A 20,917-nucleotide genomic window follows, 5' to 3' on the forward strand; every position below is an offset into this window, starting at 1 on the left:
GAACCTGCCTAGGTATCCTCAATTGATGAATGGATAAAGAAAATGTGGTGTGTGTGTGTGTATACACACACACACACACACACACACAAAATGGAATTTTATTTAGCCACAAAGAAAAATGAAATTTTGTCATTTGCAGGAAAATGGATGAAGCTAAAGACCATTATGTTAAGGAAAATAAACCAAACCCAGAAAGTCAAGGATCATATGTTTTCTCTCATGTGGAAACTAGAGAGGAAAGAGGAAAAGAAAGTTGTGGGAGAGTGTTTCATGAAAATCAAAGGGAGATAAGTAGAGGAAAGGAAGGAGGGGAGGAAGGGGGAAAGTTCTGGGGAATGATATTGGTCATATTATATTGTTGTATTGTGTGCATGTATGAACATGAAACAACAAATCCCATCATTATGTACAAATACGATGCACCCACCAAAAAATGGGAAAAAAAGAGCCACAAAATATTGAATTCTATTTAACAAAATGCATTCAGAAATGTTTATGGGTGGATAGTAAAGCTTGCTACAGCTAAAATGGATTGCTGTATGGAGAGATGCAGTTGTGTGAGAAAGCAAATGGAGCAATAGAAAACAATTGAATACTCAGGTGGTGTGTATATAGATCTCCACTTTACAATTATTTCAAATTTTCCATATATTTGAAATTTTTAATTACAAAACATTGGGGAAAACAAGCCAATCTTTTCTAGAATAAGTCAGTTAATTCAAGTGGGTTAAAAAACTAACAAGAAAAAATGAGTCTCAACTATAGATAGGGGCTGAGACTGTCCGTGGTTGGCAGTACATTTCCTTTTAACATTAAGATGACACTTCATGGGCTGGGGTTGTGGCTTAACGGTAGAGCACTTGCCTAGCATGTGCAAGGCCCTGGGTTCGATCCTCAGCACCACATAAAAGTAAATAAATAAAGGTATTGTGTCCAACTACAAGTAAAAATTAAATATTTTTTTAAATGACACTTGAAGATCTAATTCTATTATTTTGGCTTTACCTTGGATTGGCTAGATGGGTAACAAGCAGCTGAAGCGAGGGTACACTCTGTGGTGTTCTTCATAAGCCACATCATCTTCAGAGAAAGCAGAGAAAGCATGAGGCTGAGCATCTTTTTCTTTCCAACTTCAACCTTTTTCTCTGCTCATATAGTACAGATAAATAGATGTGTTCATTTGTTACCTTTTGGTGGTGAAAATGCCCATGTTATGAAGTGTTGGTTGTTTTTTTTTTTTTTTTTATCATGTAGATGGGTTAGGAAAGTTAAGTAGGCCACTTGAAAATTATTGAAACTAGCCCAGGGATCCTATTCATAAAAAATATGTAAGTGGTATGACAAAAGGAAGTACTCTTAGCCCAAATCATATAGCAGTGTTTCAGGTATGTTTCCAGTTATTTTCAAGGTCATATCCCATTCACTGCTTGTGGTCGGTGTTCAGAATATTATCATTTTTACAGTTAAAATGGTATAGGCTTGGATGGCAAAGTTTCCAGGTCTGTGCATGGCTGATGGTCCAGGGGGAAAAGCAATGTGTGAAATATGGTAGAAATCTGAACTCTGGATGTGCATTTGCAAAACACCTTTGTAAAAGTTATCAAGAAATAGAAATATTTGGTAGTCTTTCAAATTTTACTTCATGGGAAGACAATTCAGTAACGACTTAACAGCTCTATTCTGTTGTTATCCTAGGCCTACCACCCAATTACATGTGATTTAACCTCTCTGAATTTAATTTCCTCTTCTATGAAATGAGGTTAACAAGTGAATGTTATGGATCCACGTGCTATGTTTAAAAACAAGTTAGCTATTCTGTCGGCAGGGTCTCTTTCTGCATCTTCATCTGTGCTGTCTCCCTCTACATTGTGCTACTGTATTGTGTATATATGTGTACATGCACACATATAATGATCCTTGTCAAAAACTATCATTAAGATGTCCCCTCCAGTTCAAAACAAGAAGTTTCTCAGCTTCTCAGCATGTGCATGATTAGCCACACGTGATAATTACAACCCAAATGATAATACTTAGCAGCAGCAGCAGCATATTAACCTTGTTAGGCACTCACAATAGCAGAGACTAGAGGAAAGAAAAAACAAAAAAGCAAGTCAAGCTGCCTTGGTTTAGTGTGAAGAACAAAGTGGGATGCCGAGTGCACATTCTATCAACGAAGTACAACGGGAAAAAGGACTCAATGAAAATGAACACATATAGGACACACGAGTGTCTTTTAAAATCCTTTTAAAATATAGGGTAGTAGTAGCCACTGTATGTGCTCAAAATTATGGTGGGTTCATATGAAGATTTAGATGTGGCACTAGCTCATTGAGTGCCTATGTGATATTTCTTGTTCTACATTAACTCATTTAATTCTCATAGTGATAGTAGAGTTAGAAAAATTTAAAAGCAGGAGGAAAAAAACAAGACAGTTACCATGGTATGTGAATTATATCTGAAGAAAGATATTTTGAAAACACAGTTACCTACAGAGGAATGAGAGCAGATTGAGAGAATGGGCTCCTAACAGTACTGGCAGAAGCCAGAGGACAGTGGGACAATAATAGCAAAGTCTTGAGATAAAAACACTCAGTAATTTGTTCTCTGGAGGAAAGAAAAATAAAGATATTTCCTCCAAAGTTTTCACCTGCCACTGAAAGAACTAGTAAATTAGTAAATAGTGTATTTCAGCAGAAAGAAATTGAAATTAGAAGGGAGTAATAATATGTAAGAAGGAATAATGAACACAGAAATTGTCAAACATATAAATAAGTGTAAACCTACGTGGGTTGTATTAAACAAAAAAAAAGGAACTGTAGTAAAAATGACCAGTATTAGGAGGAAAAAGTGGAAGTAACATTCTAGCAGACAGAACACAAAGGTTGAGAAGGGAGATGGAAATCAGAGAATTTTAAGGTACTTAAGGGGGTATAGAGACTATGATATATAGTCAAGTGATTTTTGACGAGGATGTCAATGCCATTTAATGAGAAAGGATGGTTAAAAAAAAAGTTACTGGGAAAACTGGACACTGGATATCAACATACAGAAGAATTAAGTTGGCCCTGTACCTAACATATTCAAGAATCAATTTAAAAAAGATTGATGATTTAGTGGAAGACCTAAAATATAAAATTCTTTGAGGAAATGTGGAACAAAATCTTCTTGTCATTTGATTTGGCAATGACTCTTTGGTCATGACACTAAAGGCACAAGAAAAAACAAACAAACAAACAAACAAAAAACCAGAACAAAACAGACAGACAAATTGGACTATATGAAAGTTAGGAAACTGCATCAAATGACAACCACAGGGTAACTAGGCAACCCACAGAATGGAAGATATATATATCTGGAAAGGGATTAATATCCAGTATATATAGAGAACTCCTAAAACTCAAAAATGAAATACCAAACAATCTGGTTTTTAAAATGGGTAAAGTACTCAAATATATGTATTTCTCCAAAGTAGATAGAAAAATAGCCATCAGGAATATGCAAAGATACTCGGTATCATTAGTTACCAGGAAAATACAATGAACTTCCAATAAGAGATCACCTCACACACATTAGGGTAACTACTATTAAAAAAGAAAACCCACAAAATAGCAAGGGTTAGTGGGAATGTGGAGAAATTAAAGCCCTTTTGCATTGCAGGTAGGAATGTAAAATGGTGCAGCACTGCAAAACAGTATGGCAGTTTCTCAAAACAAAGAAAGGAAAAGAAAATTATTATATGACTGCACAATTCTACTTTGTGGCTATGTAACCCAAAGAATTGAAAGCAAGATCTTGAGGAGATATTCTATTATCACATTCACAGTAACATTTTTCACAATATTTAAAACATGGAAGCATCCTCAATGTTCAAAGATGGATTAATGGATAAACAAAAGATATATATATATATATATATATATATATATATATATATATAATGGAATATTACTCAGCCTTAAAATGGAAGAAAATTCTGATATATTGTATGTATCAACCTTGAGGACATTATGCTAAGTGAAATAAGCAAGTCATAAAAAGATACTGCATAATTCTACTTATATGAGGATGTTTAGAATAGTAAAAATAATAAGAGATAGACAGAACAACGGTGATTGCCAAAGGTTGAAGGGAGAGGGAAATGGAGATTTAGTGTTTAATTTGTGTAGAGTTTCAGTTTTCACAAGCTGAAAAGAGATCTGGAGGTAGATAGTGGTAGGTTGCACAGCATTAGGAATCTACTTCATACCCCTGAAGTGTATACTTAAAAATGGTGAAGATGTTAATTTTGTGTTACATGTATTATAACATGTTTTTTTAAAACTGGAAAGAAATTCATTGAAGATATATCAGAGGATATTATTGTAAAACAAAGTTGTGAATAACTCATGTAAGAGCTAGTTGTTCAGATGCCATGTGTCAGGGGAAAAACTGAGAGATTAAGAGGCTGTATGTATGTGGGAGCAGGGGTACATAGAAAATCTTCACACTTCTGCTCAACTTTGTTATAAACTTAATACAGCTCTAAAATACTCTTCTAAAAATTAAGAGATTAGAAAAGAGAAAATCAGAGAGATTGATAAACTTTAGACATTAAATCAAGTGTACATGTTAAAAATTTTAATCTAACTTTCAAACCAATAGACGTGAGAATAAAGAAAATGCTATAAATCAAATAGAAAACAGCCAAAATGTTTCAATGGTATAACGAATGTGAAATAAACAGTAGAAACCAAAACAGTAACTATAAATGAAACTGTTAACAGTCATAATAAAGGGAACAAAAATTGCCATGTAAAAGATAGATATAATATTAATATTTCTCTCTTTCTTCTACTCTTTCCCCATTCCCTTTCCTTACTATCCCTCACATACAACTGCAGTTTATATTGGGCCCATCTAGCTTCACAGTATATATGGGGGAAAAAAAAAGAAAGTAATTACCAACAAATTGAGCTTAATTTGGGAATATAAGAATGATTCAATATTAGGAAATCTGTTAGTCTAATTCACATATTAACTGATTTATAAGAAAACATGATCATCTCAATTGATGCAAATAGAAGCTTTTGATAAAATGCACTATTCATTAATGATAAAAGTAACTTTAGCAGATGTGTAGTAGCAGGTATGCTAATGCGGACTAGCCTGTGATATTTCTACAGATAAACTCTGCAGTCTCATTGGCCTAACATGGCAAAAGTTCTTTTGCATCACAGTCCAAAGTGAATCACGTAACTTTCCTCTTGGCTCTGACCAAGGTATGCAGGCTTTCTCCAATTAATGGGCCAAAAAAATGTGATCTTCAACCCATAACCTCCCTCATTGCCCTGGAAGGGGAGGAGACAGCCTGGGAGATTTCTTGCTTGAGGAAGAGCAAGAAATGTAGTTCAATATAGCTATGACTGACGATGATATCATTTCTCAAATTTCATTGTTCAAAACCCAGCCCAGTTCTGAACAATGGAATTTGAAAAGTGATGTCAAATAAGCAAAAGGTATACAAAAAATGCAATATTACTCAGCCTTAAAATGGAAGGAAATTCGACATAGACATTTAATCAATGTATGTTTTTCATGTGACAAACATTATTGATTAAATGATCCATCATCTCTCTGGGGATCTGTAATTACATATATATCAGATATCAAGAGTCCAGGCCTGCATGTCTTCCTTAAGCCTGATAATACTCATCATCATCATTTTATAATGTTTCTCAGTTTCTAGTATGGATAATAACTCTTACCATCTTTTAAAAACTTAGTTATTTTAAGCTCTTGCTGGGAAAGTCCAAATCTGCTGGGAAGGCCACACCCATAATTTGATATTTGATGTGAATTAAATATCACATTATTCACCTGGGGAGGTTTAGTAGGCCTTTGTTGTTCAAAGACTGAGTTTCTTACTGTTTGGAGGTTTAGAAACAATCAGCTTGCCAAACTATAAAAAGTTCTGAGTTTCTGTATTTTCTCTTTTTTTTTCCTTTACACAGTGGTCAGTTCTTTCCCAAGTGTAACCTTTCCCTCTTCATTCCAAATGAAGCCAATAATACTGAATACATGCTTCTAAATTCTGTTTATTTTTCAATCTCTTTCCCTAGAGCAACAAACTCATTAGGCATATGTTCTTCCTTCTGAGTTGTAGCAAATGGCAGTTTTACTCACACAACATGGATTGTAGATTTCTTCTGTTCTATTCTCTAATACTTGTTTCTTAATTTTTTAAGGATTTTTTAAAAATATATTTTTTTAGTTGTGGATAGACCTTTATTTTATTTTTTTATATATGGTGCTGAGAACCGAACCCAGTGCCTCACACATGCCAGGCAAGTGCGCTACTGCTAAGTCTCAGTCCCAGCCCTAATACTGGTTTCTTGATTACCTGAAACATAACTTCTAAGACAATTCTCATTCTTACTTCTTGACCAAATCTCCTCCTCCTCCTCTTCCTCCTCCTCCTCCTCCTCCTCCTCCTTCTTATTATCATTGTTGTTGTTGTTATTATTTTATGATGGCAAATTCCAGTTGAGATTACCAGTTATTACATCAGTAAGATTTTGTTAGTAAAACAGAAAATAATCTTGGTATATTATGCTGGGAGTTGTTTAACTATTGGAAAGCCTGAGAATAAAAATGTGGAAGACAATTTTCAGGAAATTAAAGCAGACATCATGGGAAAGATGTCCTTATACTCTGAGCTGTGTGTACACAGAAGAGGTAAGTCTCCTGAGAATTTCTAAATGTCTTGGACAGAGTTCCTCCATTGTCATCCACTAATGCCAATGCACAATGCAGCTTGTTCTAGGGAATTTTGGCTTCCCTTTTTTCCCACTTCCTGTACCATACAAGTAGCTTTTATTGGTGGAATCTAACTGGAAGCTTACAGGCAAAAGATTTAGGGGAATGTAGTTTTACGGATTTATGTCCTTTGAGTATAGGAAAGATTTTAGATAGGTGAAAGTGGTATTGAATGTCAACTAATGTGGCATAGAAGGAAACTTATTTGATAGTAGACATTCTAGGTAGTTCAGTAGAATAAGAACAAATAAAATTAAAACTTCCTTTATTTGGTGAAAATCTGATTGTCTACATTTAAAGCATAGGAGAATCCACAAATTTAAATAATTCTTTTATACAAAATCACTTGTGGTCCAATACATCAACAATTAGAAAGTAGAGTTTTTATTACAAAAGCAACAAAATTTCCAGGATACCAAAAATAACATTAAACAAAAGTAAGTAAGGCAATTGTAGGAAATAAATGACAAAACCCTTGGGAAATGCAAAAGAAACTAAATAGAGAGATATACCATGTTCATTGATGAGAGTCTTCTATATTGTGAAAACAACAGCTTTTTCCAAATTAATCCATCAGTCCAGTACAATCCCAATCAAAATTCCAACAGTGATTTTTTTTGTTTATTTCTTTTGTTTGTTTAGTACAGAACTTGACAAGATAATTTAAAAATTCATATACAAGAACCAATTAAACCAAGCAAGAGTTTAAAATAACTAAGATAGTTTTTAAAATATGGTAAAAGTTATTATCCATAGTAGATATCAAGACATAGTATAAAATGATGATAATGAGTATTATCAGGCTTAAGAAAGACACTAAAGCCTGTATTCTTGATATCTGACAGATATGTAATTACAGATCACCCAGGAGATAATGGATTGTTTAATCAATAATGTTTGCGATATGGAAAAAATAATTAAATCTTTAACTCACATCACACGCAAAGGTCAATTCTAATGAAAAACAAATTCTTAGAACTCAGAAGAAAATATGGGAGACTATTGAATTTCAGATAGTTTTTTAAAAAAACTGTAATAAAAACATCAACTGAAAAAAAGGTATAAACCTGATTCCATAAAAATCTAAAACATTTGTTCTACAAAAGTAACCATAAACTAAGCAAAAAGATAAGCCACAGAGAGGGAGAAAATAATAGTAATGGATATACTGGTATAGATTTTGCATCTAAAATTTGTAAAGAATGCAGTAACTCACTCTCATGTACACCCTGGAGAAATTCTTGAATATCAGTGAATATTGGTTCAATACAAAATAGAGAAAAATGTTTACTGAAATCTTCCAAAAATGAATTTTTTTTTGGTACTTGGAATTGAACCCAGATCACTTAGCCACTGAGCTATATCCCCAGCCTTTTTTATTTTGAGACAGGCTCTTATTAAGTTGCTTAGGACCTTGCTAAGTTGATGAGGCTATCTTTCAACTTGCAATTCTTCTGACTAGCTCCCTGAGCTGCTGGTATTACAGGCAGGCTCCACCATGCCCAAATCTCAATTCTTGGTTGTTATAAGTGAATGTCCATTAATTAAGAGAATTGAAAGCAAACTGTGTCTTAATAATATATTGGAACAACATATACAGCAGATAAAATACATGAATCACAGGTATATATACATTGGGATAATAAAAATTAATCCTAAACAAAAAAATTAAATTTCAGGAAGATATACACTATGATGGTTAAATACTTTTAATGTATAAAACACTATTAAATATATTTTGGATATTTTTATTTACATCTGCAAAATTTGTACTGGTTTAAAAACATGCATGGAAATGATGAACTCTAAATCTAAGAGAAGTTGAACGTGACCAAGGAAGGATACTCAAGGACTTTTCAATTGTAATACTTCTTAAAAATCAAACAAAAACAAGAAAATATCTATAGCAAATATGAAAATTTCTGGCTATCACAAGATGATGTGTGGATGCTGTTTTCTATTATCTGTCTTAAAAATTTTTACAAGTATTAATAAATTAAAAGAGAAGGGAAAGTGAAATGACAAAATTTCTTTCCCTTGCCCTGTATCCCTGTGAATCATGCGATTTAGTCTCTAGTACAATTTAGAGAATACTATGCTGTGAATGGACAGACATTTTGTGTGGGCTGTATTAATCACCTCTGAATACCATGTTGACCCTTGGGACAACTGTCTTTTGAGTTCCAAATGATCACTTTTATGTCACGATAAATTGGAGATTATATGATAATATATGGTTTCAGCACATTGGCATCTTCTTTTAGCTCAAGACAATTGACCAATAAAGTAGCTGTCAGAATTATCAAGGGATTAGGACCCATTCAGCCTTTGATAATGGCTTGAAGTTACTAAAGATACTACAAAGCTTTCTGAATCATCATCAGAAAATAAAACATTGTTCAGTGTTATTTTGTAGCAACTATTATCAGTTTCCAAAGAATTAAAACAGAGGTCATTTAAACTGGATATTTATTTAACTGGATTCCTTCTCTAGCCATTCTTACTGATGTTCATCAGAGTAAGTCACTGAACCCCAAGAGACTCCCATCATGCTCCCCCTACTTTTCCACACAAGCATTTCCTCACCCTGGCCTCTGTTCTGGCCTTAAAAAGTCCGCACAGGTTGATGAAAGCTTCCCTTTTTGAACTAGAACAATCCTTGGGTCACGTATCCTCAGGCTGGATTGATTATAAAATTATTTTCTTTCATTGTCATGTGTGTATCACCCAATTTCAGCAATGGCAGTTCAATAGTAAGCAGCCTTTCTTTTAATTAGAAAATGTTCTTGTGACAGCATACAGCTCGAAATTGCTCCTTATAAAATGAGCATGTCTTTGTTTGCAAAATCCACTCGATTCTTGATGCTGTGACTGGCAGAAGAATTGCCAGAGCGTTGGTTGGTGACTGGATTGACTTTTCCTAGGAATCCTGTAGCTGTACAGCCAGGGAAATGCTAATTCACTCCCCCATTGTCGGTTTTGTGACAGCTCTTTCTGTAGAACAGTTTGAAGAGTGAAGAGCCCTGTTTCTGAGACAGAGAAGTGTTTTCACACCTGAAGTGTAATTTCACACCTTGTGTTTCTCAGCAGATAAGTGCATAAAATAACACATCAAACCGGAATAGAAAAAGATCAACATACAAAGAAAACTGCAGGTTGTAATTTCTTTCCTACTTTATAGTGCTCTTGGAGAGAACAGTAAATTACAGAGATCTGGGTTTACACTTTAAAAAGTTTGACTGGTCGTTAGGTGGGGAAGTGAGCTGTAAACACTAATCAGCTAGCTGCCTACATGCAAAGAATGTACAGAATGATGGAATTTGGAAAACACCCTAACCTTTTGAAGTATTTAAAGTACGCGATACACATCTGAGTTAGTAAAAACTGTAGTTAAGGGAAAAGTTTTTTTAAAAAAAATGATAAATTCAGTGATTTAATAAAATATAATTAGATGATTTCCATTTAGGAGTTTTGGCAAAAGTAGACTATGTTGGTAAAATTTGGATGTTTTCTTTCCTTTCTATAAGCAACTAAAAATATGATTCTTGTCACTATTTTATAGCATCCCAGTGCAGGGGTTATAAAAGGAGAGATTTGACTTTGTTTCATAAGTTTGAAAACTTGAGACTAAAAGAAGAAAGAAAGTTGATATTTCTGGCTAGTCGTGAACATGCATCACAAAATATTTGTTGAAGGTTGAGCACATGTTAAGCACTGGGCTAGGCTTCAGGGACATGATGGGAACAGGCAGTTCCTCTCTACCATTGGGTAATTGACAGTCTTTGCAGACAAATAAGTGATCAGTGATGATACAGGCGATAGGCTAGGTTTTGGTGGAGGCTTCAGAACGGTTATCTGAACCAGGTCTAGTGGGAGAAAGAAGTCAGTAAAGATTTCTGGAATAAAGTGATATAATGGAACTTAATTCATAGCATTTGTGGAAAGGTGGGTATCAGTTGGGATATGAGGGTGTGGAGAGTGTGCACCAAAGGGAAAGGGGAAGGAAGAAAGCAGGAGGGTTGGAGTAAATGAGGCGGTCCAAAGGATATGCAGATAACAGATAATGAGAAGAGAAATGACTCTTTAACTCAGTCACAAAGCAGTATTTTGATGATGAAAAAAATACATAGATAAAAAATATATGTATATATGTGAAGAACTGGTCGACCAACACCATTACACACACATTACCGGTGCACCTATGTACACACCCTGTGCAAGTAGAGGTTCTAATGAACATGAACAATGTGCTGGAAGGGAGTGGCATGAAACTTCAGGAATTCAATGTAGTAATCCCTGTCCTTAATAATTTATGTGAACTGTGTTACTCCCAAAGCAAGGACTGGGCCCAAGAGTACGCATCAGTACATTGAAAGGAAAAATTTGCAGGCCATGTAAATATTAAACTAAACTAGCAAAACAGAAAACACTGGTGTTCTCTTGTCTCCCAACCCTACTTTTGTTTTGTTTTGTTTCCCATAGATACATATGGAAAACTCTTTCTACTCAATTCTGTGGGCCAAGAGATGTCCCGATGCAAGACATCCATTCGCCGTGGTCAGCCCAATCCTGTTTATAAGGAGACGTTTGTTTTCCAGGTGGCGCTCTTTCAGCTCTCTGATGTCACATTGATGATTTCCATTTATAACAGGCGTACTATGAAGCGTAAAGAGATGATTGGCTGGATTGCTATGGGCCAGAACAGCAGTGGAGAGGAGGAGCAAGATCACTGGGAGGAAATGAAGGATACCAAAGGCCAGCAGATCTGCAGATGGCACACTTTGCTGGAATCCTAGGTGTGCCAGCTGGCATTTGTGGGCTATGTCTGCTTTGGTTACCTACGTGGCTGGCTACTGACACAAAGTCTAGTGTGTCCTGTGTCCTAGCAAGCTTTTCAAGCTTTCAAAGAGAGATTTACTAACCCTAGGACATTCTGAGTTTTGGGTTTCTTGAAGGTTTTATTTGAATTTAAATATTGTAATAGAAAACCACACACACAGCCAAGTGTACGACATAGAAAACGTTACCATAGTTGAGACCACTGATGATGTGTTAATTTGTGCTAATACATTATTGAGTTTTGGTTCACACTGTGGGATGAAGCTTCCCCTACTGTCTCTGTTCACTTGGAGAGTAACCCGAGATTGCAAAGGAGCTGTTAAATGTTACTATTTGCGATAACTTAGGTGTATGAACAGATTTTTCTCAGTGCAAAAAATTCCAAAATGCAGAAATGAATCAGATGCTGAGGCTCATAAGAAAATATAACTGTAATTCATAATCCTTTATTTCATGTTTTTCCCTTTGTCAAAAAACCCCATTTACCTTAAAAGTAAATATTATAAACTTCTACTTACAAAATAAATTTGTATTAATTAAATACCTCATTCATCTCACTTACATATAATGGTTTCTATCAGACTTTATTTACATGAATCATTTTTGAAACTAGAAAAGAGTTTAAAAACTTATTGTTGGTAAGAGTAGTTTAGAACGTGTAAGATTTCAAACTTGTAATTTTCAAGGTTTTTATGCTGCCTTTCTCACCTAACAAATTCCTAAGAATGAGAAGAAAAGCAAAAACAAAACAAACAGACAAAAAAAACATTGAAGTCATGGTGTTACAAATTTTTCTGAATCTGGTGTTCTTTTGAATTATATTTTTCTGTTGTCAATCATATATACTCAGACATGCATTTTGAATGTACTCTTGCATGTAAACCATGCTCATTTTCCATCTTTAGAATGTGATAAATTGTACACAGTGAGTCTTCAGTAAATGTTGATTTGATTGGCTCTTGGAAATGAACATGTAAACACCTGAATGAAGAAATATTTTCAGCTTAGATGGAATGACACTAAGTTTTTCTTTGAGCATGTGAAGTGCCTATAAATGTCATTTTTTCATGGTATTTGCAGCAACACATATTAGTCATTACTTGCATTCTGGGCATGTGTTATTTAGAACACTGATTTTGTGTGGTTATGAGCATGAAATTTTTCTTCTAACTTTTACATATTTATGCAGTGCATGTTTATTTTCTTTATCCCTACCTCTGAGCTCTTAATTTCAATTACTTTCAACTGGCAGTAATACAAAAAGAGAAGGAATGTACATTTAACCCAGTGCCCAATGTGAAGCTTTTCTGAGCAATTGCTCAGTCACTTATTTTTAGCTTTTATGCTTCATTGTTGACTTTTTCCTGTCTGTGGGAACAGTGATAGCTAGTGATGGATGTATACAGTCAAAAACACACAACTCCTCCTCCGCTCTACATTTTGACAGATTGTAAGTGTAGGCTGTAACACTTGAAGAACATATTTATTCCTTGCAGTGTGTAATGGTTATCCTGACAAGACCAGACTAGGGCAGAGGAGAACTCTACTATGATTTCAGAGTTCAGTGTTGGAGAGAAATGGTTTCCTATGGAAGAATGAGAATTTGCAGATTAAGTCTCTTATTTCATACATATGCTGCTCCGTTATGGGACTACGTAATGAAACCATGCTCCTTTGGGTTTTTACCCTACCTTTCTTTGGAAGACCTCAAAGTGCTTTTCCAGCATTATATCCATTAACTGCTGAGTGTGGCTCTGTCATTGAGTAGAACTGAGTGCGATTGATTAAGTCGTGGCACAAAGAATTGGCTTTTCACTTCCCTTACTCTCTTTATGCCTTGTGTTTAAAGGGAAGTAGAGCAGCCTTGTTATGCTTTCCTTCATGCAGTCGTATAATAGCAGCATTCACTTTAAAATTTACATGTGAAAAAAATCTGTATATATTGTACACACAGCCTTGGGTTTGTCCCCCTCATATTTTCTTGCTGTACTTGTTGCCTGCATCCCCTGCTTTGTGGTGCCTAATAATCACCTGGACTTCAATTTCTGCTCCCTTGACCCACCCAGTGTTAAAGGTTTTCGGTTGGTGTAGTAAAGATATCCTTGTGTGCTTGATCTGCTTTCCAATAGTGTTCATATGATGCAGTTTATAGGAATGTGCAGCGATTTAAGGGAAAGGATGCCTGAAAAGCATTTTTTATTTTTATAACTTTTCTATGTTGGTGCTATTCACCATATAGGATGCATGTACATCTTGAAAATACAGCAACGTTCACCCTTAGCTGATTGTATAAACATAAAATTCTAAAGACAAGATGCATTAAAATAGGAGGCTGATTTTTTTTTAAACCTTGATTTGAAATTCTAGTTTAGTAAGATCTTTTGATTTTGGGCACTTAAACTCCCTTATTTTCTTGGCAAAGTCTAGACACAAATGCATCTAACATGTTTTTCACTTGAGCTTTTACATCTACATTTGCTTTTCAAAAGAGTTATGAAAGATAATTAGTTGGTTCTGCAGTGAGAAAGCTGCTTTTGCCTATTTCATCTAGCTAATGATTAATATCTTGTGGGGAGATTTGACATGGAAGTAGCCCTGGTTTTTGTTGCATGAGTGGTTCTTTCAGAGATTTTTTTCCTGAAGAGCACACTTTATGAATAATATTGTTGAGAACAAATGATGTACCGGGTTTATAAAAATCTGCTTTGTAGCGTGCCTTCTTTCAAGGCAAGAGTTTACACTGAATTGGGAAATGTTGGTCTCACCAGTCATGGTAGTGGCTGTTGTACTCTCTGCTCCCCTCTGACTATTGTTGAATTTTTAAATAGACCATTCACCAGGCAGCCGAACACCTGCTCGCAGTTCCCTCGCCTTCACTGGCTCCCTGTGTGATGCACAGTTGTTTTGGACCCTGTTTTCGCTGATGCTGCATAACTGTCAGGGAGGTCTTGCCTTCTCTAAAATAAGAAGAATTTGTAATGCCTTTGGGTGTATTATCCTAATCATTCCACCTGCACAAGGCCTGAGAAAGAATCCCCACCGTGTTTGCAAGGGGAAATGAGGATGGTGTTGCGTTGTCCTTTGCTTCAGACACTGTTAACTCCAACTCCCTTCCTTGACAGTTAAGTGATTGATCTCAAATGTTCACCTTCTCCATAGTGCTAGGTGCTACAGGAAGTCTGAAACATATTTTTTGACAGTGTGTAGACCTCACGATATTTTACAAATTATTGTTACCTCTTGGTCAGTCACTGTGCTTTATATTGAGGCTACACTATATGATCTCACTGGAAAACCAGAACACTTTTCCTACCAAGTAAAACATCATTTAAGTAGAAAACTACCATCAGGTTAAGTGAAAGTGCATCTCTCTCCTAGCCACTAAATAGACAGAATTGACGGTTCAGTGTGGACATCAAACTGTGAATCCCCCCAAACCTAGATATCCTTTTGCAGCACAGAGGATTCAGTATGACAAGATCCAAAAAATAAGTAGAGAAGAATTATTTATAAGTGACATGAAACCAAATGGAGGCAAATTCTTTTTTTTTAATAAAGAAATAGGAGCAGAAAACACATGTGATAATCTCTTCTTACTTTAAATGAAACTGTTGTTTAAAAAAAAAATTCCATTCTGTTTGAGCCAAGACAAAAGCAGAAAGCAAATGCTGGATAATCCTGAAATGGAAAGAGCATTTTAATTTGAAAAATGAATCATTTGTTTAAGCAAAACTATGAACAGAAACAACAAAAAGATCACACAACATAGGTAAGGGAGAATTGAAGAAATTAATAATCTGAGTATACTTAGCATCTACCAGCATATATTCAGGAAGAATAAATGAATAAACCAAAAGACACTCAAGATTAACAAGCAGTCATTTTTCTACAACTTGTGGAATTATGTAAAATACTTAAAGATAGGGGAAATGAAACTGGTCTAATGTTGTAAAGTTATAGACTGTATGTCTTAGCCAGGGTTGGAATGAAACTCAGCTAACTATGTGGCCTTAAGAAAATTAATCAACTTGCCCATGGCCCAGTGTCTTTAACTGGAGAATGGAAATAACACCTACCTCATAAGGTTTTTAAAAGAGAGATCAATGAAATCACAGTTGTGCCTAGCAAAGAGCCTGGCACATAGTTAGTATTCAGCTTTTTCTCCTCAGAATCATGCTTGAAGTAGAAAAAAAAAAACTTTTAATATTTATTTCTTTTTCTAAGAGAAGTAATTTTAACAACAGAGAAAAACTCAAAACAATTTTCAGATACTCTGAAGAGGGCTCAGGAAGCCGGGCTGGATTTGCAAAGAAAGTAGATGTTATCTGAAGATAAGCCTAGTTTATGGAAAAAAAATTGAGTCTTAAATAGACTTCAGCAGAGGTAAAATAGAATCTTTGTCTTTTATCCCCTTAGTTTGGAAAAGGTACAGAACCTCATGTGTACATCTTAATAAACCACACAAAAGGCCTCCCCCTGCCCACAGCTCTGATGTCCATACATGGACAGGGCACCTTGTTGACCTCATCAAAATGCTGGTAAAGATGACAACTTGGCTACCTATTTCAATTTGATCTGAAAATGTAAAATGAAGTGTATAGCACTAAAAAGACAATCTTTTAAAAACAGACCCTTTTTAAACCGACATCTTATGTCTTATATCCATATAGGCGAAAAATTTTAAATGGTCTAATAATACATGCTATTGAAATTCATCTAACTGCTATACTGGGAGGTTCTACTCAGAGCCGGTTATTACTGTTCCGCTTAAGAGCTAACAATAAAAGGAATTCTATCAGCTGACAATAATTCCTTTTTCAAGAGACTTTTAAGAGTGACTTGTTGAAAGTATGCTCAGTTGTTCTCAAGTGATTCAAACTTTTGAGTAAAGAGGAGTGTTTGTTTCCTAGGAAATTAGAACAACCTTTGTTGGCATTTGATCTGCAGAAGCAGTAAGGGAAAAACTACCTCAAGCTTAGTGTCACTGGGTACCATGAACTGGCCTTGTGCTACTTGTGCTCCTAAGCTAATTGAATCTGGATGAGGACCTGTGAACCTGCTTTTCCCGAGTTCAGTCTTGAGTCTGGTCTTCTTAATTAAGGAGAGACATGAAGAGGTTGGAGAAGAATCACTTTGCTTAGGGATTTTAATTGGAAATAATTTAACATGTAGGGAAGTTAAAGGGATTGGCTGTGAAGTGACTTCTAATATCAATTCCAAGAGGAGGTGCATGTTTTCTCCTGACCACAGTGCACATTTTCTCCTGACCACGTGGACAGGGTCAGAGCATCTTCCTATATGGAGTCAGAAGATTACTTATTAAATATAGGAAGAATTATATGAAGGTTGTTTCTCATTAATTTAAGTGTACCCATTCCATTTCCTTTTGGCTAGTACTGTGTTGTTTGGGATGGCACAGAACTTAAAATCTTTCAAAGTACAGTGGCTCCACTTTGAAGCCATTAGTTATCATAAAAACAATCGTGCTTGCCAATATAAAATCATTAAATTGGTTTAATTATGTGCCATAAAAATAGATTTTCTTGTTATGGAGTTTTAGAAGGAGGTGAGACATAGTAGCTGAACTTATCAGGAAAAGCTGCTAGAATGCCTTCAGCTTGCTTTGGTTGCATTAGAGGGTATTGCCAAGAGCATCAGGAAACAATCAACTTTGGAAGCCTTTTAAAAGATGAAGATCTTCTTGCAGTGTTGGTTATGTCTACAGAAGAATGGGAGGTCACCCAGGAAGAGAGCTTTTATGAAGTTCTTCAAAACTTTTTGTATTTTGTGTGAATACAAATAATAATCCATAAAAACAAAAACACTCCTAGCTCATGGTTGTTTCTTTTGGATAGTTTTTTGCCACATTGCTTTTTCTCAGCTTCATAGGTTTTTCTCTGGGGAGTTCCTGTTCAGGTTTTGACTTAAGTGACTTTGGAGATGCCTTCAGGGTTTGGGTTAGTTTTTCCTTCTATGGTGCCTTCATGTTTTTTGTTCCCTTTGGGTCACAAAGCTGTATCCTAGACACAGACAATAATCACTTATATTTATAGTCACTGTGAAACCTATGGAACAGCTTGAGCCTTTGTAGGACAAACTCATAGGCAGACCTGGAGGCCCATGGATATTCTTAGAAGAAATCCCTAGCATTGCTAACTATGCTCACTATGCCGCCACCAGATATCTCAATGGAAGTTTCTACTTCCTGCCCGTAAGTGGCAATATTCCCAATTACTTCACAGATGACTAAAAGGTAGACTTCCCAATGGTCTCACCATATTTATGCATAATTTTTGCTGACTTCGTTTTCCCTTAAAGTATTTCTTGCTATTTTCCATAATTTTGGTTTATACAAAATATATTCACTCAAAAGACATTTATTAAATATAATATGTTCCAGATTCTGGGGTGGTGGCTGGAGAATAGTGGGATGAGTAAAACAGTTTCAATCCAAAGATCATTTTTGTTTCTAAATATTTCCTCTTTTCTTAAAAGATTCTGACAAGGATTCTAGGTAAACCATAAAATCTCTTTAGTATCCTTATCCTTTAATTTTTGGCTGAATGCATTTCTGTAATGGTGTCTTTACCCTCCTGAGAGAGGATTTAGGGAGGGTGGAAGTTATTGCTCTCTCTGGTTAAGAAATAAAGATATTCTTTTTGTCAGCATGTGCTTCTCTTCAAGATAAAGGGCTATGTTTTGTATGGGAAGAGCTTGGTGTTCCACTTTGCAGTGAAATGAATTACATCATGAAATAGCAGTTGCATAGTTAGTATTTTTGGCTTTTGTAACTGAATGGAAAGCACTTGGAGACCCTAGAATGCTAGGCCAGCACAAGCAAATGTGACAGCTCTTCTAAGTGTCATGTTTTATGAGTGAAAAGTCCTGCTACCCTTTACTTTTTAAATGAGCCAAAGCTGCCAGATAAAGGGGGTGATAATGAGAACAAACAACTCTGTTTTCTGCGTACCTCTCTGGTTTTGATTAAAACTTGTCATAGTTATTTAAAAAAAAAAAAACAAAACCTGGACACATTTGGGGCAATCCATATGAAATGGGTAAAAGTCAACTTTGGGAATGTCCCTTCCAGGAAGAGGAACCTGTAATTGTTTTCTAATCTCAATTTTTATATCAGTCTGAATCTGATTCCCGATGCCTTCAACTTTACAACAGAAGGCAGAAACTATAGTCTACCCAATGGATTGATTAGAAATTAATCAATCTTTGGTAGTCTAAAAATTCGTATTGATTTGTAGACAGTTTTTTAGCATGGCCTAGTTGATGGACCCTAATAAAAAGTTTACATCACTTACTTCAACAAGATCTGTGTGTTTGAGAAAAGATATCAGAAAGCTTCACGTGAAAACTTTGATCAGGTAAGGAACATATGCACTAAGAGAAAGATATTTCCATGTAAGTTGTTATGTATAACACATGCACATTCTAGAGCCACGTTTCTTTCTTAATACTGTCAAGTTCCTTGTACCTGGCATCTTGAGCAAATCTTGCTAATTTTGCCACATTTCCCTGTGAACTATGGTAATCCTTATTAATCTACAACTGTAACACATTATAATTCAGTCTTTTTATTATGTCACCATACTAATGCAGCCACAAATTAGATTTTAGTATGATGAAATACAAAGTCTTTCCCAGAAGTTTTAAATTTAATTTTATTGTGATTTTTTATTATTTTAAATTTGTGAATAAGAAGTTAGTATTTGCATACTCTTGCGACAGAAATTTGTTATGTTTGTTGGAATAAGATTTTACTTGCATTTTTAGATGAAAGCACGAAGGTTTTGTGATCTTTTTTATTTTTTGAAAAACATCAATGCATTTTATTTTTTAGTTCAATTTTAGGGTCACAGCAAAATTAAGCAGAAAGTACAGAGTTCCCATATACCCTGATCCCCACTCACACAGACTTTTAACTATTCTGTCCACTGCAGTGTTCCATCTGTTATAGTGAATGAACTTATATTGATACATAATTATTTGAAATGAATAATTTACCTTAGGGTTCATTAGGGTATTGCATATTCTATGGGTTTTGAAGAATGTATAATGATATGTACTTCTTGTTGTATATCATGTAGAATATTTTCACTGCCCTAAAAATCTTCTAAGCTCTGTCGCTTCATTCCTCCCTCCCCACTAAGTCTGGCAACCATTTATCTTTTTCCTCTCTCCATAGTTTTACCTTCTCCAGAAAGTTATATAGTTGGAACCAAATGACATGTAGAATTTTCAGATTGGCTCCTTTAACTTACTAACACGCATTTAAGTTTCATGCTTTTCTATGCCTCCATAGTGCATTTCTTAATAATATTCCATTGTCTTGATGTATCACAGTTTATGACCTTTTACTTTTATTTCTAATTCCAATTGGTAGGACAGATTTTAATGTTCTTAGGAAAGTAAATGGATTTCTTCATATGATCTATCAAATAAAAATGTAGCAACCCAATCTGAAATCAATTTCACCTAGGTAATATGGGGCTTGTTTTACATTTGGAATGAAGGTTTATGAAGAATATCACATTTTCTAATTTATGTTAACCAATATTTTTCTTTTCTCTATTTTGGAATCTAAACAGAGAAATTTCTGAAGTTTATGCAGAAATTTAGCAACTCTATAGTTTTCCTTTGTTAAGCAATAATTTAAACATATGCTGACAAAATGCTAATTGTTATTACTGACTAAGGAAAGAAAACCATCTTCTGTTATTAGTTTATATGACTTTACCTTTATCACTTCTGCCAACAGAAAGGAAGTTTTGCAATCATGCCCTATCATAGTCTATTGCACAAATCAAGAGTTATTTGTAAGCATCCAAATCACACAGCAGCTCTGATTTTTTTAACGGAAGGATGACCCATGGTAATGCAGAGGCTGAATGGACACGTAATTGGGTATTGGAATGATAACTCTGATAATCACACTGGGTGAATGGGGAGGCCTGATTGGTGATCAATATCTGATGAATGTTTTGAGATTTTTTTTCCTCTATGCATCAACTGCCCTTTGCTTTGTAGCTGCAGCAACTTGTGGAACCTGGATTTGTTAATAAATAAATAAACCTGGTTATATATATGACCAGGTGCTGGATAGAAAAAACAATTTGCAGAGTTTTTGAAGACTTACAAGATTTTTGAAGACTGCAAGCTATTTTATTTTTATATTAAGGTCAGATCCACTTTTTATGTTGCTATATCAAAGTAATTGACACTTTTAGATCTCTGCCAGTAATTTGTCTGACTGCAAGTTACAGTTGGAATG

General features: G+C 35.0%; 1 protein-coding gene across 2 annotated transcripts in view; it reads left to right on the forward strand.

Moving 5' to 3' along the window:
• Positions 1-11,921, forward strand: part of SYT16 (synaptotagmin 16) — a gene marked incomplete at its 5' end in the record, with an annotated part of 265,502 nt that extends 253,581 nt beyond the window's left edge. For both annotated transcript variants that reach the window (XM_081292276.1, XM_081292275.1), the window contains one exon: positions 11,278-11,921. In XM_081292276.1, the coding sequence (XP_081148402.1) occupies positions 11,278-11,591 (314 nt within the window). In that variant the 3' untranslated portion in view covers positions 11,592-11,921. The remainder of the gene's footprint in view (positions 1-11,277) is intronic.
• Positions 11,922-20,917: the final 8,996 nt, after the last annotated feature.

The sequence above is a fragment of the Spermophilus citellus genome (genome assembly GCF_964194105.1).
Source record: "Spermophilus citellus genome assembly, chromosome: 4".
Lineage (NCBI taxonomy): Eukaryota > Metazoa > Chordata > Mammalia > Rodentia > Sciuridae > Spermophilus > Spermophilus citellus.